The sequence below is a fragment of the Diceros bicornis genome, chromosome 28, assembly GCF_020826845.1.
Source record: "Diceros bicornis minor isolate mBicDic1 chromosome 28, mDicBic1.mat.cur, whole genome shotgun sequence".
NCBI classification, from domain to species: domain Eukaryota; kingdom Metazoa; phylum Chordata; class Mammalia; order Perissodactyla; family Rhinocerotidae; genus Diceros; species Diceros bicornis.
Window position 1 is genome coordinate 35,630,814 of NC_080767.1, and position 27,299 is coordinate 35,658,112.

Below are 27,299 nucleotides of genomic sequence, written 5' to 3' on the forward strand. Positions count from 1 at the left end.
CAAGGTCATTCCTCTTACCTGAAGGATCCTGCCTTTCTCCCTGTAAAGGACTGTCCTGGAACTTTGAAGAACTCCAAAGATGCCACATCCTTCCCTCTGTCACCAGGAAAGCCCCTGGCTGCCCTCGAGGGGAGCAGGAGTGTAGTTTGCATGTTCTTCGACCCTCCAATGGCCGTGAGAACCGGCTTCAATTGGCTCTTGCTATCCTGGCCTCAGGTTTTATAAAATGGAGCTAATAATCCTTATCATCCTAGTTGCTATAGGGAGGCAATGAAATCAACCATGTTCAGCACTTGGCCCAGGGCCTGGCACACTCATCAAATGATAGCTGTTCTTACGATATTGTCAGTGCCTAGTGTGGAAGACGGGCGGGTCTACACTGGACTCTAATTCTGATGATGCAAGTTGGACAGTGGCAGGTGCCATGACAGAGGGTTGAGCCAAGGGCCCTGGCAGCCCTGAGCTGGGAAGGTGCGGCAGGAGGCAGGAGGGTTTCCTGGTGGAGGAGGTTGTGTTCGAGTTGTGCCATGAGGGATGGAACGGATTTGCTGTAAAGAAGCTGTGTGTCCCAGGTGCACCAGCTGAGCTGCAGGGTATTGATTTGTAGAAATTCTTGGGGGTGCTCCAGGTGAGAAAGAAGGATCTTGTGGGACCTGGACGGAGCTGGAAGTGCCATTCTGGAAAACAGGGTCAGGCATACAGTTTCTTCCTTTTCTGTTTATTTTATTTGTTGCAGCCTAATTTACATATATCAAATGCACAATTCTCAGTGAGTTTTTTAAAGTGTTTATGGCTTTATTGAAGTATAATTGACATATAATAAACTGCACATGTTTAAAGTGTACAATTTGATGATCTGGGACATATGAATACATCTGTAAACCATCACCACAGTAAAGATAAGAAATATACCCATCACCTCCAAAAGCTTCCTGTGGCCCTTTGTAATTTCTCCCTCCCTCTCCCACCCGCCACGCATCCCAGGCAACCACTGATCTGATTTCCATCACTGTAGATTAATTTGCATTTTCTAGAATTTTACATAAATGGAATCATACAATATTAGTTTTTTTGTCTGACTTTTTTTTTTAAACACTATTTATTTATTTATTTTGCTGAGGAAGATTTGCCTTGAGCTAACATCTGTTGCCAGTCTTCCTCTGTTTTGTATGTGGCTTGCTGTGGTGTAGGTCCACACCCAGGAACCAAACCTGGGTTGCCGAAGTGGAGCACACAGAACTTAACCACCAGGCCATGGGGCTGGCTCCTGAGTTTTTTTTTTAACTTAACTCAGTATCATCGTTTTGAGATTCATCCGTGGCGTTGTGTATCGTAACAGTTCATTCCTTTTTTTTTTTTTTGGCTGGAAAAGATTCACTCTGAGCTAAAAATCTGTTGCCAATCTTCTTCTCGCTCTTTTTTTTTTTTCCTTCCCTAAGCCCCAGTACCTAGTGTATATTCTAGTTGTAAGTCCTTCTAGTTCTTCTATGTGAGCTGCCACCACAGCATGGCTCCTGACCGATGAGTGACGTGGTTCCGCGCCCAGGAACTAAACCCAGGCTGCCGAAGCAGAATGTGACAAACTTTAACTGCTAGGCCATCAGGGTGGCTCAACAGTTCATTCCTTTTTATTGCTGGCTTATATTACACTGTATGGATGTACCAGTTTCTTCATCCAGTCACCTACTGAGGGACATTTGAGTTGTTTCCAGTTTTGAGCTATTACAAATATAGCTGCTGTGAACATTGGTGCATAGTTTGATGAATTTTTATCTATGTATGCATGTGTGTAACCATCACCCAGATCAAGAGATGAAACATTTATAGTACCCCAGAAAGTTCTCTTGTGCCAGGCCACGTTCCCCCAAAAGAAACCACTATTTTGACTTTTATCCCCATAAATCAATTTTGTTTGTCCTAGAACTTCATATAAATGGAATTGAACAACAGTGCAATACGTTTTCTTTTGTGTCTGGCTTCTTTTGCTCAACATTATGTTTCCGAGATTAATCCATGTTGTTGCCAGTAGTTCATTCCTTTTATTGCTATGTGGTATTCTACTGTATAGACATAGCACCAAGTATTTATCCATTCTCCTGTTGCTTCCGGTTTTGGGATATTATAAATAAAGATGCTATGAACATTTGTGTACAAGTCTTTTTGTGGACACATATTTCCATTTCTCCTGGTGCCTAGGTCATAGCTAGGAGTGGAATTTCTGGTTCATAGGGGAAGTATGCTTATTACTAGAAACTGTCAAACATTTTTTCAAAAGGGCTGTACCAGTTTACACCCCCACCAACAGTGTATGAGAGTTCCAGTTGCTCCACATTCTTGCCAACATTTGATATTGTTAAGCCTTTTAATTTTAGCCTCTCTGGTGGTGAGCAGTGGTATCTCATGGTGGTTTTGTTTTGCATTTCCCTTGTGACTAATGACTAATGATGTTGAGCATTCTTTCATACACTTACTGGATTTTATTTTTCATTTAAACTTTTGTTATTACGAAAGTAAAACATGCTTAATGTAAGACATTCAGCCACAGAAGTATGTAAAGTACAAAATGAAAAATTTTACCTTATTCTCCCAATTCTACTCCCTGGCATTAGCTAATAGTTTATTTTATAGCCTACACAAACAGACATAATTGTGAACACACACACACATTTACATTTAACGCTCATTAGTACACTTGCTACTTTTTTTTTTTTGTGAGGAAGATCAGCCCTGAGCTAACATCCATGCTAATCCTCCTCTTTTTGCTGAGAAAGACCAGCTCTCAGCTAATGTCTATTGCCAATCCTCCTCCTTTTTTTTTTTCCCCCAAAGCCCCAGTAGATAGTTGTATGTCATAGTTGCACATCCTTCTAGTTGCTGTATGTGGGGTGTGGCCTCAGCATAGCCAGAGGAACGGTGTGTCAGTGCACGCCCGGGATCCAAACCTGGGCCGCCAGCAGCGGAGCGCACTTAACCGCTAAGCCACGGGGCTGGCCCTCACATTTACATTTTTTAACCACAAAAAAAATCTTCTTGTTTTTATTGAGCATATACAATGTGCAGATCTTAGGCTAAAGGACTAACATGCGTCACATCACTGAATCTGTACAAAACTTTAATAACTGGATGAGGAGACTGGGGCCCAGAGAGGTTAAGACAGTTGCCAAGGTCACACAGCTCCTAAGTGGCAGTGCCCGTACTTAAACCCAGGTCTCTTTGACTTCAAAACCCTAGGTGGATTAACTGAGATGCTATCCTCTTAGAATCTTAGATTTACTCACTCATTCATTTGTTTTTTCATTCATTCAACAAATATTCTTGGAGCCCTGCCACACCCTGCCCTGCCTTTCAGAGCCACAGATAAGTTGAGGAGTCAGACAGGTAGATTGACTAATATAATTTAGGGAGAAAGGGATATAATGTGAGAAGTAGAGGGGCCAGGCCTGACCTCCATTTTGGGTCAGGAAAGGGTCCTGGAGGAAGTGATCCCTAAGGGATGTGTGGGATGCCCAGAGGAGAACAGGTCAGGTTGCAGAAACAGCATGCATGCAAGGGGGTGCACTCGCACGCAGCCCATCTCTTCCTGAGAGGGGGCCGGGGTTGAGTGGAGGCAGGCGAGGGGGACGGTGCCGCAGCAAGACCTTGTGACCATCTTAAGGAGCTTGGCTCCATCCTAATCATAAGGGGAACCATGGAAGGACTGAAGTCACGATTTTCAGATTCCAGGGTTTTAGGATTTAATTTCCTTCCCTTCCCATCCTACAACATTCCTCTGCAGGGAACACAGTGTCCTGACGGCTCCGAGGCCACCCAGGCACTGTGCTCCCACAGCTGCCCCAGGGACTGACGCTCCTGCTCCAGGATTCAGGCTGCCTCGCAGCTCAGGAAGGAACCCACTGCCCCCTGGTGGTGGCCAGGACACGGCTGTGGAGAGAAATCCGACACCTGCAGGGCTGCGCAAAAGGCTCCCCAGACTGATCCTCCCTCCTCTCTCTCCCCCGTCTTTGCCCCAGCCTCCCAACTGGTTTCTTGGCTGTCTGTCTGGACCACTACTCTAGTCTCTACACAGAAGCTAGGATGATCTTTTACTATTATTTAAGTAAAAGTTATATACAGTAAATTGAACAAATCTTAAGTGCACATCTTGATACATCTTTATATACATAATCACCGGGGTAACACCCCCCCAGATCAGGATACAGAACATTTCCAGCCCCAGAAACTCACCTGGTTACCCCTCTCCCCAAAGGTAACTATATCCTAATCTCTACCACCACAGAGCAGTTTGCCTGTTGCTTAACCGCAAAGAAACGGAGCTACCATATAACGTGCCCACTTGTGTGTTTCGCTTATTATACTCAGCATCGTATCTTTGAGATTTATCCGACGTGGTGTGTGTAATTAACATTGTTCTTTTCATTGTTGAGCAGTACTCCATTGTGTTAATGGGCTTCCCTTCATTTATCCATTCTACTGTTGAGGAACATTTGGATTGTTTCCGGTTTGGGGCTATTAAGAACAAACTGCCATGTACCTTCTGGTACAAGTCTTTCGGTTGACATAAACACCGTTTCTATTAGGAAAGTGCCCAGAAGTGGAACTGCCAGGTCACAGGGTCGGCAGAGGTTTAGTAGATACAGCCGAAGAGTTTCCAAAGTGGTTGGACCAATTGACGGTCCACTGGTAATGGATGAGAGTAGAGCAATTCTTTAACTTTTTATTTGGGAATAATTTCAAACTTATGGAAAAGTTGCAAGGATAAAAATAGTACAAAGAGCACACTTGTACCCTTTACTCAGATTAAACTATTTAATATCATGGAAATATATATCTCTCTCTATATATACACACATGTACATACATACCATAAGAATATATAGATAAACACACATAGCATGGGGTTATATATATATGTTATATATATTATATATGTTATATATAATTATAACTATTATATATAACTACCATATATAATTATAACATATGTTCTATATTAATATATGTTCTATATATAATATGTGCATATGCATATGTTTGTATGCATACAATTTTTCTGAATCGTTTGAGTATAGTCTTTATACATGATGATTCTTTACCCCTAAACATCCAGTGTGTATTTCCTAAGCATAGGAATATTCTCTTACATAACTACAGTACAGTTATCAACTTAGGTAGAATTAATACTGATTCAGTACTCTTATTTTATCTACCATTCCCATTCTTATTTTATCAATGGACCCAATAGCACCTCGAGCTGCATTCCTTCCTCTCCAGAACCGGATCTAGTGTCAGATCAGGTATTGCACTTAAGTGTCACGCCCCTGCAGGCTCTTTCAATTGGGAACATTTCCACAGCCCTTCTTTGCTTTTATGACTACAGCAGTCATTCTCAACTGGGAGCGACTTTTGCCCTCCAGGGGACAATTGACAATGTCTGGCGACACTTGGGTTGTCACAACTGGGAGTGTGCTACCGGCATCTAGTGGGAGAGGCCAGGGATGCTGATAAACATCGTACAATGCACCGGACAGCCTCCCCACAACAAAGAATCATTTGGCCCAAAATATCAATAGGTTGACAAACCATAGATTAGAGTGATCTTTTAAAAACATGAGTCACATCCCATCACCTTCCTGCTTAAATCCCTCCCACGGCTTTCCATTGCTCCCGGAATAAAATCCAAGCTCCTTCTCATGTCCTACTAAGCCCTACGTGACTTCATTGCCTCCCTCCTTCTTCCGTGTTCACTGTGTTCCAGTGACACCAATCTGTCTGTTCCATAAATGTGACAGCTTACTCCTACCCCAGGGCCTTTGCACTCCCTGTGCCCTCTGTCTGGAACACTTTTCTCCCAGATACCCAGTTGGTAGATTCCTTAGCATCAGGTCTCATCTCCAATGCCCCCACTTCAGAAGGAAGCTGACCAACCAGATTCTCCATCACATTACCCTGCTTTAGTCCTCCTCACCAGAATGAATGCTGCATGCGGGCAGGAATTTCTCACCATTTTCTTCACTGCTGTATCCCTGGCACCTAAAACAGGTTCTGTCACATAGTAGGCATGCAGGAATATTTCTCAAATGAGCAAATATGGCCTAACGATGACAAGAATGGGTTTCGAGTCAGGCAGACCTCAGACTGAATCATTGCTCTGCCACCTACCAGCTGTGGGACTTTGAATAAATGACTTTACATCTCTGAGCCTCAGTTTCCTCATTTGCACATGGAAATAAAAGTGGTGCCTCTATTACAAGGGTGTCCATTGATCCAATGAGCTAACGCTTGTAGAATATTGCTGTGCACACAGAAAGTGCTTGATAACTTATTACTTGTGGTCTAGAAATAGATGAGACAGCAGGTATGGACGGGAACTAGGGCAGAACCGATCCAAACTCTTTTCCTCCCATGATCCCAGATGCAATCCTTCTTCTCTTGGCCATTTAAAGCTCTTGTAACACTTTACTGCATTTTCTCGATGCCTCCTTATTTGACGACTGCCTAAGGGCAGAGACATCCCTTATCTACTTAATGCAGCACCTGGCATAGAAGAGGAAGAAAGGAAGGAAGGGAGGGAGGGAGGGAGGGAGGGAGGCAGGAAGGAAGAGAGGATGTTCTTGCCTGTGGTCTTACGGAAGAGGTGAGGTCCTCTGATGAGATGCTAGTGCTGGGTTTAGGGTGGGGGAAATGAAGCTAGGGATGAAGATCCATATTTTAGGAGTATAAAGTGATAGGAATGGGAGGCAAGTGAGGTACTAGTCTAGGGTGCAAAATTTAATGGGGATGCCAAAAACCTTGGTAATCAAGATAAATAATAGTTTAGTGTAATATTTTTTAAAAATCAAAATTAATGCCAAAAATTCCATGAACGAAATATAAAAATTTTAAACAAAACCAGGATTCGTCACAGTGCTGTGCCAAGCCACATTGGAGCCAGGGGCAAAAGGAAAGATACTGATCCCATCACCCTAGTCCTGGCTCTCAGGGTCCTGCTGTCCCCCCATCCACCTATGGGTGGTGGGGTCAGCCTGGTTTGGGAAAATAGTCTCCACTGGGCCTTTGCTTGATCTGTGGAACTGCTTAAAGTAGATGCTGACCTGGCTGGATGGGCATTCTGTGATCTTGGATAAGTCCCTTCCCCTCTCTGGCTGGGCCTCAGTGTTCCTCTCTGTAAAGGGCGAGGAGCTCAAATTTCATTTCTAGCTCAAATATTTCAGCCCTGAGTTCTCATTTACCCTCACTCTTCATGCCACACCATTTGGAACGTAACTGCTTTCAATTTAGCATCCAATTGTGGTTTCTCTTACATCACCCTCTGATTCCTTAAACACTCAATTACAAGAAACGTGTGAGTTTCGGAAGGGCAGAAGCTCCCCTGTACAAACCATTATAGCCTCCCTAATGTATATAGCATTATATACAGGTACAGGTGCTCACTCAATACTTAAGTAATGTTTTTTCTGGTTAAAAAGTTATTCATGTGTTATCTTCTTTAATTTGTTTATGAAATGAATTAAGTTGACTGTGTCCCTAGTGATGAAATCTCTTATTCCTGGGAGTGAGGGAGGGGACCCAAAAGTGAAAATGGTATACAGTTTTCCTTTTTTATTCATGTTTTATTTATTTTTTTATATATATATTTTTTTGCTGAGGAAGATTCAACCTGAGCTAACATCTGTTGCCAATCTTCTTCTTTTTGCTTGAGGAAGATTTGCCCTGAGCTAACATCTATGCCAATCTTCTATTTTGTATGTGGGTCGCCGCCACAGCATGGTTGACAAGTAGTGTAGGTCTGTGCCCAGGATCCAAACCCGCGAACCCCAGGACACCAAAGTGGAGTGAGCCAAACTTAACCACTAGGCCATGGGGCCAGCCCCAGTTTTCCTCTTTTTTTTTTTTTTGGTGAGGAAGATTGTCCCTGAGCTGACATCTGTGCCAATCTTCCTCTACTTTGTATGTGGGACACCGCCACAGCATGGTTTGATGAGCGGTGTAGGTCCATGCCCAGGATCCGAACCTGCAAACCCCGGGCCGCTGAAGTGGAGCATGTGAACTTAACCACTATGCCACCGGGCCAGCCCCTAGTTTTCCTTCTTGAAAAAAAAAACTATGTTTTGGTACTAAGATAATGTTAGTAAAATGCATTTGGAACTTGCTGTATTTTCCTATGATCTAGAATAGTTTGTATAACATAGGAATAGTCTGATCTTTAAAGGCTACATAAAACTTAGCTGTAAAACTGTTGGGGCCTGGTGCCTTTCCCACCTGTAACTTTTTATTAAAAATTTCATATCTACAGAAAAGTTGAGCATTCTCCACCTAGATTCCCCAATTGTTAACATTTTGTCAAACTTGTACTCTCCTGTTCTCACATACACACACACACACACACACACACTCATCTCTACTTCGTATTGCATCAACTTAGTTTAGCTGGAACTAAGTTTCCTAAAATTCTCTTTCCTAAAATTCTCTTGAGTTGGGTTGGCCACAAAATAAACTTGCTCAAGATTTGGAAGGCGCAGTCATTTTTTGTGCTTTGCACTTGGTGGAAGGCCTCAGGCTCTGCAGTAGCTGGCACGTGGTTGTTGCTGATCTGCTAACTTGCCTTGTTGGTTTTGGGGCAGCACCTGGACCTATAGCTTCTCTGATTCCTGGTAGGTCTCCTCCTGCAGTTTCTCTGAGTTCTGGGCCAGGTTTGTGGGCAGTTCTGAGGCAGAGGACACCAGTTCTCCTGCAGGTCACCTGCATCATCCAGGTTGGAGAGGGTGAGAGGCAGAAGTGGGCTCCAGTCTGTCCTTGCTTTCCCCCACATCATGTCCATCTCTCCTTTCCAACTACCGGCAGGTGTAGAGGCCTTGCACAGTCGGCTCCACCAGCTCCCACAACGGCAAAAGGTCTAGTCCCTATTACCAATCCCTTATTCTATGTCACACATAGTGGCCCTGCTTCTCTAGATCGAACACACACACAAATTTTAAAATTTTTTGCTCAACTATTTGAAAGGTGAAATGCAAACATCAAACACTTCATTCCTAACTACATTTCAAAAAATGTATCTCCTAAGATTTAGGACATTCTCCTACATACACAAAATTCCATTATCCCACCCAGCAGGAACTAGGTATAATAATATTATCTAGCATATTGTCTCTGTTCAGATTTCTCTACCTGTCCCAATAATGTCCTTTTAGCTTTTTTTTTAACTCCAGAATCTAATCAAGAATTTTCCAATGCATTTGGTTATCATATCTCTTTAATTTTTAAATCAAGAATAGTCCTTCTGTCTTTTTTTTTCCCTTTCATGACTTTGATGGTTTTTTTTTTTTGAGTCCAGTCAATTGTCTTGTAGAATGTCCCATCATCTTGATCTGTCGGTTTCTTTCTTCAAGATTAGATTCAGGGGCTGGCCCAGTGGCGCATTGGTTAAGTTCGCACGTTCCGCTACGGTGGCCCAGGGTTCTCCAGCTCAGATCCTGGGCGCAGACCTAATCACCGCTCATCAAGCCATGCTGAGGTGGTGTCCCATATAGAACTAGAAGGACCTACAACTAGAATATAGAACTATGTACTGGGGCTTTGGGGAGAAAAAAGAAAAAGAGGAAGATTGGCAATGGATGTTAGTTCAGGGCCAATCTTCCTCAAAAAAAAAAAAAAGATTAGGTTCAGGCCAAACATTTTGGGTTACCATACTACATAGATGATGTTGTATATTTCCCATTGCACCATCTTAAGAGGCACCTAACGTTTGTCTGTCCTCTTATTGACTTGGAGTCTTCTAGGATGCAATCTCTAATTATCTTTCTAATCTCTTCCACAGTTCTTAGTCTGTTAAAATTTTCTACTTCCTGGGTCAATTTTGATTTACATTTTTCTAGAAAATCATCTCTTTCCTTCTGCTATTCCAATTTATTACCATAATAGTTTTTAATAATTACTCTAATAACATCCATATATGTGTTAATATTGCTTTTCTCATTCCTAATGCTGCATATTTTTGCTTTCTGTCTTTGTTTTCTTTTTTCAGACTTGCCTTTAGTTAAGATTTTTCTCATTTTATTTCTCTTTTCAACCAAATTTTATTTATCCTTTTAGTATTTTTTCGTATTTCATTAATGTCAGCTTTCCTGTTATTTTTCCTCCTCCTTTCTTTTATTGTTGTTTTTCTAATTTCTTAGGTTGAATATTTGATTCACTTATGTTTGGTCTTTTATTAGTAATAAAAATATCTAAGGCTGTCAATTTTCATCTGAGTACAACTTTGTGTCCCATGGGGTTTTAGTATAAAGAATTCATTTCCTTTTTGAGATATTTTTAACAATAAAGATGTACTGTATTACTTGTGTAATGAAAAGTGAAGAAAAATACACAAAACCCAGCCCCACTAGAGTCCAATTACATCATTCCACGATTCCTGGCTGCAGTTAGAGGGGAAAACGCAGGAATTAGGAATGAGGATGGCTACAGCAATAGCAGAGGATTTGATCTTGCTTCTCGAGGAAGGAGACAGGCTCTTAGCATGATGAAGTTCAAAAGTCGTGTCAGCATTAGGGTAATGGGGTGGTGAGGCACCGATCTCATAGGAAGAGTGTAAATGGCAGGAGATTCATCTTCAGAGGAAAATAGGTCTTTTTTTTTAAGCAATCAAAGAAAACACCAAGGGGAGAAAAGCAAGCTATGACCCAGAACGCAGAATGCAAAGCTGTCTCCTCTCCTCCTCCGTGAGGCCCCATCAGCGGGAAAGTTGAGGGCGTAGGAGGGTTGTTTGTAGCTTTTCAGTGAAACAGGGCAGAGAATTGCTTATAAATGTGCTCCAACAGCTCTTGGGTGGTCTTGCTTTTGCCAAGGAAGGCGGCAGGCATTTTTAGGCCCCAGGGTGGAATGTCTCAAACAGATGGCTTCAGATGGTTGAGGATGCATTCAACAATTTAACTGCTATTTTTGTTTTGTGTATTAAATATCTGCTCAAACAGCTCCTCCGCATACAGAGGGTATGGCTGTGATGTGGTTAAGGGGGTGCTTATCAACAGCTGGCGGAAGGGTCACAGGCTGGAAGGAAAGGAGGGAGGAACTCGGAGGTTAGGAGGACTCCACAAGGGACCCCACATGGAGATGCACCGAAGGTCTGAGCAGTGAGTCCCGAGCTTGTAGGCAATCAGACCCAGCACCTAAAGCCTGCCACTGCTGCTGGCCCAATGACAGGCACCTGATATAGCTCCAGGGTGGGCAGGTGGTGAGGAGGGGAGCCAAGTCTACCTGATTCCCAACTCAGGAGAGAGCTAAAGACACCCAGTGTGATTCAAGACAAGGTGCGTGGGACCCAGGTTATGCATAAATGGGAAGTGGGGAAACTGATGTCCAGAGGGAAGAAGTAACTGGCTGAGGCCACCCAACAAGGCAGGACCAGACCCGGAGCACCAGACTCCTGGCTCGCCCAAAGCTAAGAGTCCAGCTTGGTCTGCACCAGGATGGGGAAGTCTCTGGATCCTGATTCTCTGTGCGGTAAGGAGGGAAGAAGGTTGCTGTCAGGGAGAGAGGTGAGTGGGGGAAAGCGCTGGTGGGAAGGCAGCAGACAAAGGAGAGAGGGAGGGAGGGAGGAGGGGCCAGAAAGACAGCCTGTGATTAATGCTGAGTTGAGGGGATCCCTGCTTCTCTCAGGCTACTAAGAGTTTTTTGGGGTCTGCTTTACAAGACACTGGTGTAGAGGGGGTGTGAGATGAGGACCCCAGGGCGCCCTGTCAGGAGCTGGGATAGGGGTACAGTATTGCTAGGTAACACCCCACCATGCTGTTCCTTGAATCTAATGATGGAGCAACCATCCTCCCAGCCATCCTCTGAGCCAGGGCAGATCCAGGTTTTGTGGGACCCGAAGCTTCAACAATATGGGGGGCTCTCTTAAAGAAAAAGAAAACACAATAAGGAATGGAGCCTTGGAAGGAGCCGTGCTTCACAGTACCTCCACCTCTGAGCAGAGCCATCTCTGGTTTCTCCTCCCTTATCCTCTGTAAACCAAATCCCACCACTTTCCAAAGGGGAGGCAGGAGCAGGCAGTACCAAGAACATAGAGTTGGGGGTCAGACAAACCTGGGCTGGAATTCTGGGTAAGCTGCTTCCTGTGGGACCCAGGCAAGTCACTGCATTCTTGAAACCTCAGTTTTCTCATCTGTAAAATGGGCAGGATGATATTTACCTCCTCAGGATCACTGTAAAGATTAAATAAAATAATAATATGTGTAGCCCTTAGCACAGTGTCTGACATATCAAAAGCACTCAATAAGTAGTATGCCTGATATATCGTAAGCATTTGATATATGATTATAATACATCCAAAATGGTTTCCAGTTTCACTTCATATGGCATTTCTTCCAGAAAGCCCTTTCTAAAAAATTGAAGTATAACAAACATCCAATAAAGTACATAGTTAAGTGAGGACCTCGGTCAATTTTTATATAAATATGCACCCATTTTACTACCACCCAGATCAAGACACAGAACATTTCCAGAGGCCCAGGGGCTCCCTCATCTCTCTTTCCTGTCAATACTCCTTGCCCTCGACTCCCAAGAGATAGTCATTATCCTGATTTCTATCATCATAGATTAGACTGTTCCTGAAACTTCATATGCATGGAATCATAGTGTATACTTTTGTGACTTGCTCAAAAGGCTCTAAAACCTGGAGGTGCAACAGAGCTCTGTGGTTAAAAGTTCAGGCTTTGGGGGCCAGCCCGGTGGCATAGTGCTTAAGTTTGCTCATTCTGTTTTGGCAGTCCGGGGTTCACTGGTTGGGATCCTGGGTGCGGACCTACTCAGCGCTCATCAAGCCATGCCGTGGTGGTGTCTCACATAGAAGAACTAGAAAGACCTACAACTAGGATATACAACTATGTACTGGGCCTTTGGGCCGAAAAAAAGAGGAAGATTGGCAACAGATGTTAGCTCAGGGCCAATCTTACTCAAAAAAAAAAAAAGATAAAAAAAAAAAGTTCAGGCTTTGGACTCATACATACCCCGTTTAAATACTGGTTCAGCCAGAAATTCACTATGTGCCCCAGGATGCGTTTTGTATCAGTTTTCTCACCTATAAAATGGATATGTAATCATACCTAATTCAAAGGGTTTTCGGGGGATTAAATGAGATATTGTGCGTGAAGCATTCGGCACATTAGGGTCCCCAGGAAGTGGCAGGTGCTATTTTTATTCACCTCAATTATGTTCTGTCCCTCCCACCCCCCCAGGCTAGGGCTCCACCGTCTCTGACCTGAACTATTGCACCAGCCTCCTCTGGGCTTCTCATGGAGAGATAAATGAAGTCCAAACCACAAGAGTACTGCTTCCTACTGTCTGTCCTCACCTCCCACAGGCCAGGGTTTGAATCCTGGACCTATCACTTATTGGCTGCGTGCCCTTGGACAAATGGCTCAGTTTCCACATGTGTTAAATGGGGATAACATAGTAAATACCTCATAGGTAATTGTTAGGTTAAATGAATTGATATATGCAAAGAGCTTGGAACAGTGCTTGGCACATAGTATGCACTATATATGCTTGCTGTCACCATTGTCATCATCATTGTCGTCGTCGTCATTACTATTCTGCCGGTGGGAGGGGTAGTCACCTGGCTACGAAGGGTTGGGGAGGGGAACCGGTGGTCTGACTCCCCCTTTTCTTTACCAATCCTTTGTTTTCAGCCCCACCCTTCACTCCCACCTTCAAAGTGCCTGGTACCATAGATTCCTGAGCTTTTCCAAGGTTCTCTGCTTGAGCGGGCTGCTCTCTTTCTGGAGATTCACGTTTCCATCTCCTCTCCTCTCCTCAGTCATTAACCCTCAGCCACGTGCTGTTTTGCCACCCTCTCTCATCTCCCAGTGCCTCCTTTTCTGTTCTTTTCTGTTCTTTTTTTGTGAGGAAGATCAGCTCTGAGCTAACATCGGCTGAGCTAACATCCATGCCAATCCTTCTCTTTTTGCTGAGGAAGACTGGCCCTGGGCTAATATCCGGCCGATCTTCCTTCACTTTATGTGGGACGCCGCCACAGCATGGCCTGACAAGCAGTGTGCACACCCAGGATCCGAACCCAGGCCACCAGCAGCGGAGCGCGTGCACTTAACCGCTATGCCACGGGGCCGGCCCCTCCTTTTCTGCTCTTTGTGTCCTTGTGAATTTAAACTTTTTATTTCAGCAGGAAGAGGAATCCACCTTATATAACCAGATCTATTGTTCTAAAACAAAATTCTGCAGCAAAACATTAACTGTTCTTCATTCTAAGGGAAGGAGCACATGAGAATTTGCTTTATTTTCTGTGTCTTTTGAATGTTTCTTTTTAAAAAGAAGAGAGCGATTCCCCCCATTCAAAAAAATGCCCTTAATCTTGATCCCCTATGGTTCATCCAGCCTTTCTTTTGCTTTTTTTCATCTTTCTTGCCAAAGGATAAGTCCACACTTTTTTGAGAAGTCTGGAATACAGCCCCTCTCACATCTCAGTTAATCCTCACCTGTCTGGGGCCTGACTTTCGCCCAGGTCGCCAGTGATCTCTCATCTGCCACACCTGCTGGGGTTTTTCATTTTTATCAGAGCTCTGGGACATGAGGTGCTGTTGGCTATCCCCTCTTTCTGCACTCCTGGCTCACTCTGTACCTCTCCTGCCACTTCCCTTCTGCCTCCTTCTGGTCTCTGCTCCCTTTGCTCAGCCTTGAACTGGAGTGTTTCCCAAGGTCCTTCACATGACCACTCCCCAACCCCTGGGTCATCTCAGTCACTCTTCCTGGCGCCATCCATATCCTATGTGCTGATGGGGACGCCCAGATCTGACTCCTGACTTTGAATTCCTATCCAACAGCTTCTCAGTGAAGCCCAGCCTGCCTATCCCCTTTAAAATGCAAACTACCCACCCCCAACTCCTGATCACCCTCTTCTATTTTTATCATAGCACTTAATGCCTTCTAATATACTATATAATTTATTATTTACCTATTTATTGTGTTTCCCCCTCTAGAATGTCAGCTTCATATCCACAGGGAATTTTCTCTCATTCATTGCTGTATCTCCAGTGCCTAGGATAGCACCTGGCACACAGTAGGTGCTCAATAAATATTGATGAATTAATTAATGCCACCACATTTTGCCTATGCCAACAGTGTTGAGTGCCAGAGGTTCCCAAACATGGCAGCATTTGTGTCTCAGTAATTTTTTCATAGGGTTCCAGACCAAAAGAAAAACCTAATAGCTCTGGTCCTGACAACTTAGGAGCCATCTGAAAAAATAATACCCACAAATTAAAATTAAAAATGTAATATAATTCTTAAATAACCACCATTACTTACTAATGGGACGTGTGCACTTCTCAGACTTTGGAATCACATCGGACATTGATGCTCTCATTTCCTGTTCTATATTGATTTTCATGAGTTATTTGCATCTTATCACATCAATTGCCAAAAACTCAGCTTTACAAAGATATAATGTAGTAGAGTCTAACGTTGGAACTGTGAATTATTTCCAGCTAGTAGTTTTCACTGTGTCCGAAATATGACATTATTGTGTTTTTCTCCAAAATTTAAAATATCCCATTGTGCTCCTGTGAGTTTGCTGTGGTGCCCCAGGGTGTCCTGGTGCACAGTTTGGGAACCATAGCCCTATGTTATTATTATTATTTTTTTTAATTGGATTTGATCTTCTCTTCTTTTCAGCTTCTGGGCTCAGCTCAAATGCCACATCTTCCACGAAGCTTTCTGGCCAAACTGGCCAGAAACAAAACACATCTGATCAAAACTATTTCCCCAGTTGGAATGAAATCTCTCTCCTCTAAGATCCCACAACAATTTAATGTGTAAAAGACACGAATTGTTCTCTGATTCCCAAAGTGTAAAAAATGCCACATTTCTTTATTTTTCTAGATTGAATAAAACCAGCTTTAAGCCCCCACTGTCTGAGGCAACTGAGACTTCTACTATCTGGCACTTTGGGGGGCTCCCTCCTTGTTCCTGGGCATGTACCACGCCTCTGGGGCTTTCAAAAGTTTATGCAAATAAAGTGGAGGCGAAACAGAGCTGCCCACACCAGCTGTCCTCAGAGGCTTCCACCGCAGTGCTCACTAGTCCATTCAGAAGTAGCTGGCCCCAACCTGCAGCCCCAGAGCCAGGCTGAGCAGAGGGACTCTCTCCTCTCAAGACTGAGGGGGAAGGTTCCGGTGCTTGGTGCCCAGGCATTCCCTCCACCACTACCCCTGTCCGCTAGGGGGCTCTACGTGAGTGTGGTAGAAGGCAGTTATTAAAAATTTTTAATCCATTGCAACACTTAAACAGTGGAAGATGTCACCTAATTTCTACTATCAAGACCCTTGGTCACTGCATAGAAGCCACTGGTTGGAGCTGACTAAGGACTGCCCTCTGGGCAAGGCCTGTGCTCTACAGTTGGCCACACCTGTGATGTTACTCACCTCTTCGCGGCCCCTACAGTCCTTTGAGTTTGAGACCTTGGCCTAGGCTTTTGAAAACAAAGCCTTTTTGATATTGTATTCTGAGTCAAACACAAAAAACTGTTAACTCACTCCTGGGGCAAAGATGCACCAAACTCAAGCACTCTGGGCCCAGCTGCTCTTTGTTGGGGGGACGAGGGGACTGCGGCGAGACAATTACTTTTTCAATCTCTGCTAATGAATCTACAGCAGCAAAAAAGGCAGGCCACCAACTGAATTCCCGGTAACTGTATTTAGCACTGACTTATTCAGCCTCATGTTATGTCATTTTTAACGATCTTAGTAGCTAACATTCATTGGGTCCTTACTAGGTTCCTAGCATTAGGTAAAGAACCTTATAAATATATCTTGTGGAATTCTTCAGAAACTGCTTCTAAAAGAATGTAGCGGAATCTCAAGGCCCGGCAGCCAGGAGGAGGGGATGGGGGTGAACAAGGAAAAATGCAGCTGATGACGCGGCTTAAAAGCAGAAAGGAGACAGGTGCAGGCCTGAGACTGCCGGAGAGGAGGCCCAGACTCCGGATCGAGGGCTCTCCAACTGGTGGGGGCAACTGCACCCAGGTTCTATTTTTCCCTGGTCCACCCCAATGCCTATTCTGGTTAGTCTGTCCCTCTCCTCGTCCTCGGTCCCTCCAGGCCTCTCTCTGCCCTCACCCCCAGCTTCTCTCCGCCCGGGCTGTGCACCCGTCTCCCCACCAGCAGTCTCCCCCGGCAGCCGCCAAGCCGCAAACAGGCTCCCCGCCGTCACGTGACCCGTGCGTAAATCACAGGATTCTGCCCACTCCCAGCGGCTGTCCTGCACCCCAGCTCTGCAGAAGCTGCAGGCCGCGCATGCGCATCTGCAGGCGCACCTGCGCGCGGGGCTAGCGGGACCATAGACCAGCCCAGCGCATCCTGGGGCCGCAGCCCAGCCCCACCCGCAGGCTGGACTGGGTCTCCCGGCGGTGGACTCGCCTGGGTCCGGACTCCCGAGAGGTTCGGGTTCCCGTTGCTGATAACGCTCCCAGCAAGCTGTCCACACAGCCAAACGTCTCCTTAGGTCAGGGCACTGGGGCTGCCCTGGGCGCTGGACGTTCTCTCTTGGGCATCAAGAAGTCGGAGCGCGAGTCTCGGGTCTGCGCTTAGAGCCGTGTGACCTTGGGCAAGTGACTTGACCTCCTTGCGCCCCAAGAAAATGGAATAATAATAGCACCCACCTCGTGGGGATGTAGTGAGAATTCAATGAAAATTCATGAGAGCCCTTTGCGTGGTGCCTGGCGTGTATCAATCGTATATGCAAATAAAGAATACAGAGAAGGGTAGTATCTGTGATGGCTCAGGGGGCATTTACCCTATGGTGTAGGTCATCTCGCTGGCTCCTCAGAGCCACCCTGCCTGGAAGTTTTATTGTCCCTGTTTCACAGATGGAAAAAACCAGGCTCAGAGATGTGAAGAGGTCTCAAACCAGGTCTTGAATTCTGTATCCAGAGAGATTCCAATCCACCACTCCAGAGTCAGGCGTTCCTGAGTGAGTTCACAGTCTGTCACCCCACTCACTTTTTCAACATCCTATTTAAAATAACAACCCTTCTGATTTTTGCCAACCGTAGTGAACATCTCAGGTACACATCTGCAGGAAAAGATTTCTTTTTTTGTCCTTCTGCAGAAAATAAGGAGCTGTTATATTTTATTTGCTGTGACCTTTGAGGAGGTCCTCACACAGATTTGAGGCCACCCAAAAGTCTTGGAACCCTGCAGCAAGGTCTCCCCCGGGGGCTTGCCTTCACACCCTGCCGCTCAGACTCTCTCCCCTATAATCACACCGGCCCCCTCTCTGTTCCTGGAAAAGCCAAACTCCTTTCTGGTACCTGGTCCTTGCACCTTCTTTATATCTGCCTAGGGCACTCTCCCAGGCCCCCCTTGCTCGCTTTTACTCATTGCAGGAGCCCTGTCCTGACTGCCCCCAACCCTATCCCCTGGATCATTCCCTCTCACAGCACCCTGTCCTCTGCTTCAGGACTTATTAGAACGGTAACTCAATGCCGTGTATGACTCCTTGATTCTTGTCTGTCTCCTCAGCTGGAATACCAGCTCCTTGAGGACAGTCTCTGCTGACACCCAGCTGGCTAAGGAGGAACCGTGTGGCATCACAGTGCATCCTAGGTCCCCTCACATTTACAAACTGTCTCCTCCTTCTCCAAATACACCCAAGGCTGTCAATACCTTCCTTGGGTAAAAGGCAGAGCTGAGACATGGGGAGATGACAGATGAACATTTTCTCTGTGAAGTCATATGAAGATTCTGTTGGGGTAGGTTGGGGTGGGGATGAGAAGATAGTCAAATCTTCATGCCCTGGGGCTGGTATCTGAACTAGGACATGTGGCTCTTTCCTGGCTCAGCCATTGCTCATTGCATAACCTTGGGAAAGTCCTCCTTTAGGCCTCAGCTTCTTTAGTTGTTGCTCAGTATAAAATTATGCTTTAGAATTCAGATTCCAGAATCAGATCTTTCTTTTGTCACTTACTAGCAAAGCGCTTATCCTCTCTGATTCTCAATTTCCTCATTTGTAAAATATTATTGTAGTTCTTAATAATATTAAGAAAAGGATCTAGCTCACAGAGCTGTTCCAAAAACGTAATGAGTATTCATTGATTTTACGACTACGAGCTCTCCTGTCTATTTTGTTTAATCCTTTTCCGTGATGTTTAATCGGCTCAACTCATTTGTTATTCTTTGAAGCCAGAGGTGAGCCCAGTCCCATATTTCAAAAGTAATTTCTCCCATCAACAGTGAAAGCCCAGTGAAAACTGACCTGGGACCACTTTGGTAAATGTGGACTCCAGGAAGGAGATACTGAGACCAGAGTTGTCCCACAGCAAATTCCTATCAGATTTGGGACTTAGAAATTTCTAGACTTTGAGTGCCCAAAGACTAGGACCTGAGTCTGCATTGTACATGGCTGTAGCTCCAATGCCCAGAATATCGGTTTACATATCGTAGTGGGAGAACAATAAGTATTTGCTAATACACAGCCTGAGCCCAAGTCTGGTGCTCAATTCTCTGAGCCTCAGTTTTTTCATCTGAAAATGGAGATGAAAAACATCGCCCAAGCTTGGCGAGGATTTAACGAGATGATGCATGTAAGGCGCTTAGCATGGAGCTTGACACCTAAGAGCTCAGTCAATGGTGGATTTATGGATATAGGTAACCAGAGAGACAGAGATGGTGTCGATAAACCTCACGATATGTTGTGGGTGGGAGTGGGCACAACAAATCAGAGATCTAGCGTCTGAGTTCCTTTTGTGGGTACGGGAAAAATGGAAGGCTCCTAGAAAGAGGAAAGACAGGACCATAGCGGAGTTTCGGGAAGATGGTGCGGGTCAGTAGCCTTTGGCCAGGAATTCAGGTGCGGAGGCGGCGGAGGGGACTCTAGGACCCTGCGTCCCGGCAGGGCGCGGTTGCCCGGGCACGCGCGGCGCGTGAGGTGAGGGGGAGGGCGCGGCTCCCTCGCCAGCCAGGGACCACCTCGCGCCCAGCCGCATCCCGGGGGGCGGGGCCGGACCCCAAGGCCGCAGTGCGATTGGCCGAGGTGCGCGGATGACGCCGACGGCTGGCGCGAGGCCCCGCCCCCGGCCGGCCCGCCCCCCCCGCGCGCGCCGGCGGGTCGGCAGCCTCGCTCTGGCTCGCGCCGCGCCGCCGCTCCGAGTCCGCGCGTCAGTCGAAGCCGAGCGCCGCTGCGGGGCGGCGGGCTGCAGACGGCGGAGAGTGCCGGCCCGGGAGGCGGCGGTGTCCGCGGGCGTGCGTGAGGAGGCTCGGAGCCCGGAGACTCGCGCAGCGCGATGGCCCCCATCGGCCTCAAAGCCGTGGTCGGAGAGAGTAAGTGGAGTCGGGGTCCTGCCCGCGGGCGGGGGCTGCGGCTGTCTGAGAGGAGCCGCGGCCGGCCCTGCCCGCAGCGCCCCGGCCTCCGCGCTGGCTGCGCGCCCCGCCCGGCCGGGGCTCCGGGCCGGGAGGGTCCCGTTATTCCGGCGCCGCCCTCCTTCGAGGGAAGTCCCTCCCGGCCTCCTGCCGCCCGCGCCCGCTTCCCTTCTTCCCCCGCTCTCCCCTTCCCGCATTCCTCCCCTTCCCCCATCCCTCCCCTCTTCACCCCATCCGTACCCTTCATCCCACCCTCGCCTTCGTCCCCATCCCTCTCTTCCTTCTTTACCTCCATCTCCCCCTCACTCCATCTCCCCCGTCTTCCCATTTATCTCCCCTTCACCCCATCCCCCTTTACTCCGTGCCCTCTTCCTCCCCTTCACCTCGCCTTTACCGCCTGCAGCCCATTACCCTCCCCCGCTCCCATCACCCTCCCCTGCTCCCCCATTCTTCCTCACTCCCGTTACCTTCCTCCCCTTTCCCCTCTCTTTCCTTGCCTTCTTTATTCCCTAAGCTCCCTGATTCCCCTCCTTTTTCCATCTCCAGTCCCTCCCTCTTTCCCACCCTCCTTCGTGAATCGTGACGAGCGAGTCCCAGCCTGCGCCCTCCTCCGCCGGCCCCCTCCCGCCGGCCGCCTCCCCCTGGGAGCCCGAGCCACCGTCCCCGGCTGCGGAGACCCACCTGGGAGCGGCTCCGCGCGCGCCGGCTCAGCCCGGGCCGCTCGGGGCAGCTGCTTTCCAAAGGCTTGGCTCTGCTGGGCTGAGGCCGCGTTACTCCTCCTCCCGCTCCAGGCTCTTGGCTTCAAGGGCGGGGTCTTATCAGGGTCCTGAACCCTCTTAAATCACAGGGGAGACGAGGAAAGGTTCAGTGTGCGGCGGGAAGTGTGGCCCTGCCCAGCGCCGCAGTCTGCAGTCTCCCTGTTTGCAGGACTCTGCCCTTGGTTGGCTGAAGGCTTCGGGCAGTTCAAACCACTGTTGCAGGGAGGAAATGGTTGTTTGTGGGTTTGGATGAAAGGCTCAGCGTAAAGGGATTTTTAAAAATGGATGGTGGTGAGTGTCGGCTGCAGCGGAGTGAAGGCTGAGGGTAATATTTGGAAAACAGCGTCCCGGTGCTAAATAGGATTGGTGATATGGGTAGACAAATAGCACCTCTGCAATATTCTGGTTATTTCTTTAACAAAAAATTGTGTAAAGATTGCTGTGGCTTTTGCTGCCTCTTTGGAATTAAGAGAAATTAAAACTGGGCTTTTTTCTGTAGGAGAGGATAAGAAAGGAAATAGAATAAAAATGGTGGAAATTACAGTTTCCTTTCCAATGATTTCTCTCCTATTATAGTGCGCTCTCTCTCTCTTTTTTTTTTTGCTATCAAATATTTTTGGCTTTTTAGTGTTCCTTTTGAACATCATAACTGTTTTGTTTTCCACATTCTTTTTGTTGATAGATAGGAAATATTCCCACTTGTTGTACAACCTCATCTGACCTGTTATATCAGAAGAAAATTGTTATAAAAACTGAACCCCAAAGGAGCAAGTTTTTAAAGTGCCCACTATAACAACTGCTTCCCGAGGCAGTAAAGGTTCTGAATCACATACCTTCTATTTTTTAAGGCCAATCAAAGCGCATTCAGGGCTGGAGGGACCCATAGGGATCCTCTGATGTCAACACCCTCATTTTACCTGTGGGAAAGAAATGAAGGCTCAGAGCAGTTAAAGGACTTGTCAAAATCAGTGTTAATTAATTTTTTAAAACCTAGTGTCCATTTCCTTCCAACATTAGTAAAAAAACAACTTCATTATTCTAGATATGCTATTTCTTTCCAATACCCTTTTCAAAGAGTTATGAAATATAGAATGTTATGTTACATGTTACATTCTTTCAAATGTTATATTTGAATAAGGGGCTTTTAAAACAAAACCCCTAAGTGTTGTAGAAATCCGGTTTTACCATCCTTTTGCCAGGACCCTTGTTCATGCAGGTGGTTCGTTAGTCCTCCTCCCCGACCCCTTTTTTATTTTTATTTTTATTTTATTTATTTATTTATTTATTTTTTTGTGAGGAAGATCAGCCCTGAGGTAACATCCATGCTAATCCTCCTCTTTTTGCTGAGGAAGACCGGCTCTGTGCTAACATCTATTGCCAATCCTCCTCCTTTTTTTCCCCCCCAAAGCCCCAGTAGATAGTTGTATGTCATAGTTGCACATCCTTCTGGTTACTGTACGTGGTACGCAGCCTCAGCATGGCCGGACAAGCGGTGCGTCGGTGCATGCCCAGGATCCGAACCCCGAGCCGCCAGCAGCGGAGCTTGCGCACTTAACCGCTAAGCCACAGGGCCGGCCCCCCCACCCCCTTTTTTTAGAAGCAAGCATGAAGATAAACAAAAAAATCAATATGCAATATACCAAAATTTCTTTTCTGAAATAAAGCAAAGCCACTGTTTACCGAAATAAAACCAAGCCAATTTTACATAAAATTGGTGAGTGTGTGAACAGCGCCCTATTCCTATGACCATTGAGGTAGGTATAAGTTTTGGGGAAAAAAAATTGCAGTTCTTTGTCAATGACAGGTTAATTCTGGCTTCTAATTTTGCATGGGGTTTCTAGGTTTGCCTTTTTCGTCTACAAATAAAAGTAAAATAAAGATGTTTTTTAATCACCGTGTACCAGTTTAAATGTCATCTTCACAGTCTAGTCTTCCCAGTCTAAATTAACACCCCATAGTCACTGTTTAATATATTTCCTCATTTTATTTCCTTCATAGCACTTAAAATGATCTGAAATGGTATTGTTTAATTTTCGTTTTTTGGTACTTGTTTGATTGTTTCATCCACGTGAATGTTGCTTCTAGGAGAGCAGGGTCTTTATCTGACATGTTCACCCCTGTATCCCATACCAAGAATGGTAGCTGGCTTATAGTTGGCAGTCAGTAAATATTTATTGAATGAATGCATGTTAGTAAGGATACGATGGAGAGCAAGATAAGTGTAGTTTTTGGCTTCTTGTTACATCCTTCTGAGTTGAGTTTTAGAGTGGCGGTAGGTACAGGCACAACAAAAGTAGAGGAGAGGGGTCAACTTCAGCTGTTCATTCAACAAATGTTTGTTCAGAGCCTGCTGGGAACTATGGGGGAAAACAGGGACAGCTAAAATATGGGACCGCTCTCAAACTGTTGTGACAGACATAGACAATCCTGAGGCACTTTCCCTGTCACTCCCGTTACTTCCCTGACACACTTAGGGTAGACTCCGTATATTGCACGTCTTTGTGTTGGTCTTACCCAACTAGACCCATCCCCTTCAGGGGAGAGTAGGACCTTGTCTTATTCTTATGTCTATTCTTAGTGGGTGAGTTAGTGCTTAGTACTCAGTAAATGTTGAATGAATGACTTAGGATTTGTGTGTAGTGATTCAGAGAATAGGCTCTGGAATTAGATATCCTGGGATAAAATTCTGATCCACCACACATAATGGAAGCTTTTTGTGCCTCAGTCACTTCATCTATAAAATGCGTAATAACAGCATCTACGTTGTGGGGTTCCATGAGTATTAAAACGAGGTAAAGCAGGTATAGCATTTAGCACAGTTCTTGGCATGCAGTAGATTCAGTAAATATTATCACTATGAAAAGATCCATAAAGAAGTTCAGTAAAAGTGTTAGGGGATTTTGAGAAGAGATAGGCTACCTGTGTCCTGTGGGGCCAGGGTTTTCGGGGAGAAAGCAGAGCCTCAGATAAACTTCTTGAAAGAGGCGCAGATGGTGGAAGAATCGACCTGAAGAACACATGGACCATTTGTAGTCTGACCCAACTTCTGTTTCCAGTGCTACTCATTTCTTTACTTTTTTTTCTTTATTTGTTTCTATAAAATGTAGTTTTTTCCTGCTCTCTATCTTGCAAAGAGATTGTAAGAGAAAGGAGCATTTCATTTGTGGGGTGGCATTCTGTATCTATTTTATATTAATAGATGATGTTTCAATTATGTAAATCCATGTTGTAATCCACTGTTTACTCCTGTTTACTGAAGTTTCGTCAGTGTGTTACAAAGACGCAAGGATTACAAAATGTACTGTTTTTCTTGTTTCCTAGCTGTTAGCAATTTCTCCTCATGTTCCTGTATAAGAATCACATTCTTTTGGAAAAGCGTGTAGTTTCAATTCGTACATTAAATACATACCTTTTTCAGACAGGGCCGTGAGACATAGGATCTGTCGGAAGTTGAGAGGATCCCTAGATAGAAACAATCTTCCTTCGTTCTTGCACTTGTTTATATTAGAAACTTTAGTTAGCATACAAAATAAGTATATTTCAAAATATATTAAATACATGTTGCAGTTTTTCCATTTTTTTAATTCAGGTATAATTTGAATACTGTAAAATTCACCCTTTTTAGTGAACAATTCTTCAAATTTCAGCCATTCCATGTAGTCATATAGCCACCACCACAATCAAATTCCCTTGTGCTGCCCTTTTCTGGTCAGCCTCTCCTCCCACCCCCAGCCCCTGGCAACTACTGAATTGTTTTCTGTCCCTATAGTTTTGCCTTTTCCAGAATCTCATATCAGTGGAATCATATAGTGTATAGCTTTTTGAATATGACTTCTTTAACTTAACATAATGATTTGAGAATCCTCCATGTTGCATGTGTCTGTCATTTGTCCCTTCTCATTGCTGACTGCTCTTCTGTTGTATGGATGTGCTTACAGCTTATCCATTTCCCCAGCTGAAGAACATTTGAGTTGTTTGCACTTTGGGGCGATTACGGATAAAGCTTCTTTAAGCTTTCGAACACAAGTTTTTGTGTGAACATATCACTTAGATATGTAAATACGTCGGAGTAGGATTAATGTGTCGTATGATAAGTGTATGTTTAACTTTATAAGAAGCTGTCAAATTGTTTTCCAAAGTGGCTATACCGTTTTACATTCCTGCCAGCAATGCATAAGAATTCTCATCCTTGGCAGCACTTGGTATTGTCAGTTTTTAAAATTTTAGCCATTCTGATAGATAGTAGTATCTCATAGTTTTAATTTACACTTTCCTAATGTAATCCTTAATGATGTTAAGCATTTTTTCCTGTGTTTTGCCATCTGTGTATCTTCTTTGGTGAAATATCCAAATCTTTTGCACATTTTTTATTGGATGGTGTTTTCTTGAGTTTTGAGAAGTCTTTATATATTTTAGGTACAAGTCCTTTATCAGGTATAAGACTTAGAAATATTTTCTTATAGTTTGTGGCTTGTCTTTTTATTGAAAGTATTTTTCAAAGAGCACAAGTTCTTACTTTTGATGAAGTCCAATTTATCAATATTTTCTTTTATGGATTGTGCTTTTGGTCCTCTATATATGAAATCTTTGCCTAACCCAAGTTCACAAAGATTTTCTATTTTTTATATATTTTCTGTGTTTTCTTCTAAAAGTTTTATAATTTTAGGCTTTACATTTAGTCTATGATCCATTTTGAGTTAATTTTTGTAGATTGTGTGAATTATGGTCAAGATTCTTTTGCGTGTGTATGTGTGAATTTTTGTGTGTGTATGTGAATGTCTAGTTGTTCCACTACCATTTATTGAAAGGACTATTCTTTTTTCCATTGAATTGTCTTTGTTCTTTGTTGAAGATCAGTTAGCCATATATGAGTGGGTCTATTTCTGGACTCCCTGTTCTGTTTCATTGATCTGTATGGATGCTTTCACCAACACCCATTCTGTCTCACTGTAGCTTTAAAGTAAGACTGGGAACCAGGTATTCTGAGTCCTCAAACTTTGTTGTTCTTTTTCCAAATTGTTTTGATTCGTTTGCTTTTCTATATAAATTTTAGAATCAGCTTGTCACTTTTGTTTTAAAAATCCTTTTGGAATTTTGATTGGAATTGTGTTCAGTCTATAGATCAATTTGGGGAGAATTGACATTTTAACAAATTTACTTCTAATATTTTAGTTTCTTTGCTGTATTGCAATGTGAAACTCATGATTCTTAGCTTCACAAATAAGGGAACAGCCTGATAATAGGGAGAATTGCACATAGTTTAGCAAGGTCACAGGATACAAAGTCAATTTACAAAAATCAGTTGTAGTTCTGTATACTAGCAATGAACAATTAGAAATTGAAATTTAAAATAGTGCCATTTACAGTAGAACAAAAAACATGAAATACTTAGGTATAAATCCAATGGAATATGTTCTAGATCTTTATGCTGAAAGCTGCAAAGCATTGAACAAAAGAAATCAAAGATGGCTTAAATAAATGGAGAGAGATACTATGTTCATGGATTGGAAAAATTTGTTATGTTTATTTTTATTTTTTTAGCACATATTTTCAATGCTCTTGGGTAGATATGTAGGAATAGAATTGTTGGGTCATATGGTAACTCTATATTTACATTTTTGAGGAACTGCCAGACTGTTTTCCAAAGTGGCTGCACCATTTTACATTCCCACCAGCAGTGTATGAGGCTTCCAATTTTGAAACATTCTTGCCAAAACTTGTCATTATCTGTCTTTTTTGTTGCTATCCTAGTGGGTGTGAAGTGGTATCTCATTATGGTTTTGATTTGCATTTCCCTGATGGCTAGTGATGTTGAGTGTTTTTTCATGTGTTTATTGGCCATTTATATATCTTCTTTGAAGAGAGATCTATACAGGTCCTTTGCCCATTTTTAAATTATGTTGTTCAATTTACATATTTAGTCGACATATTATTTTCATTTGAAGTTATTATTTTTACTCTATGTTTTAGACATAAAAGTGAAATGTAAGTATATACTTAAATCTGAGCAGTTTTTCTAGTTCTTTAATTTTCTACTTTTGTATCTTTTTCTGTGTACTTTTGGTAAAAACTACTTTTTCTTGTAATAATCGTGATTTCATGTCCTTTTAGATGATTCATGTAAAATTTAAAAATTATTGTTGTTGAATAGTCCATTGTGTCTTCATTCCCAGTTTAT

General features: G+C 44.3%; 1 protein-coding gene across 3 annotated transcripts in view; it reads left to right on the forward strand.

Moving 5' to 3' along the window:
* The first annotated feature begins 20,206 nt into the window (after positions 1-20,206).
* STXBP1 (syntaxin binding protein 1) overlaps positions 20,207-27,299 on the forward strand; it is a 67,483-nt gene continuing 60,390 nt past the window's right edge. Inside the window, exon 1 of one of the 3 annotated variants that reach the window (XM_058524113.1) lies at positions 20,207-20,324. In XM_058524113.1, the coding sequence (XP_058380096.1) occupies positions 20,288-20,324 (37 nt within the window). In that variant the 5' untranslated portion in view covers positions 20,207-20,287. The remainder of the gene's footprint in view (positions 20,325-27,299) is intronic. The other 2 variants (XM_058524114.1, XM_058524112.1) reach the window with 2 other exon arrangements.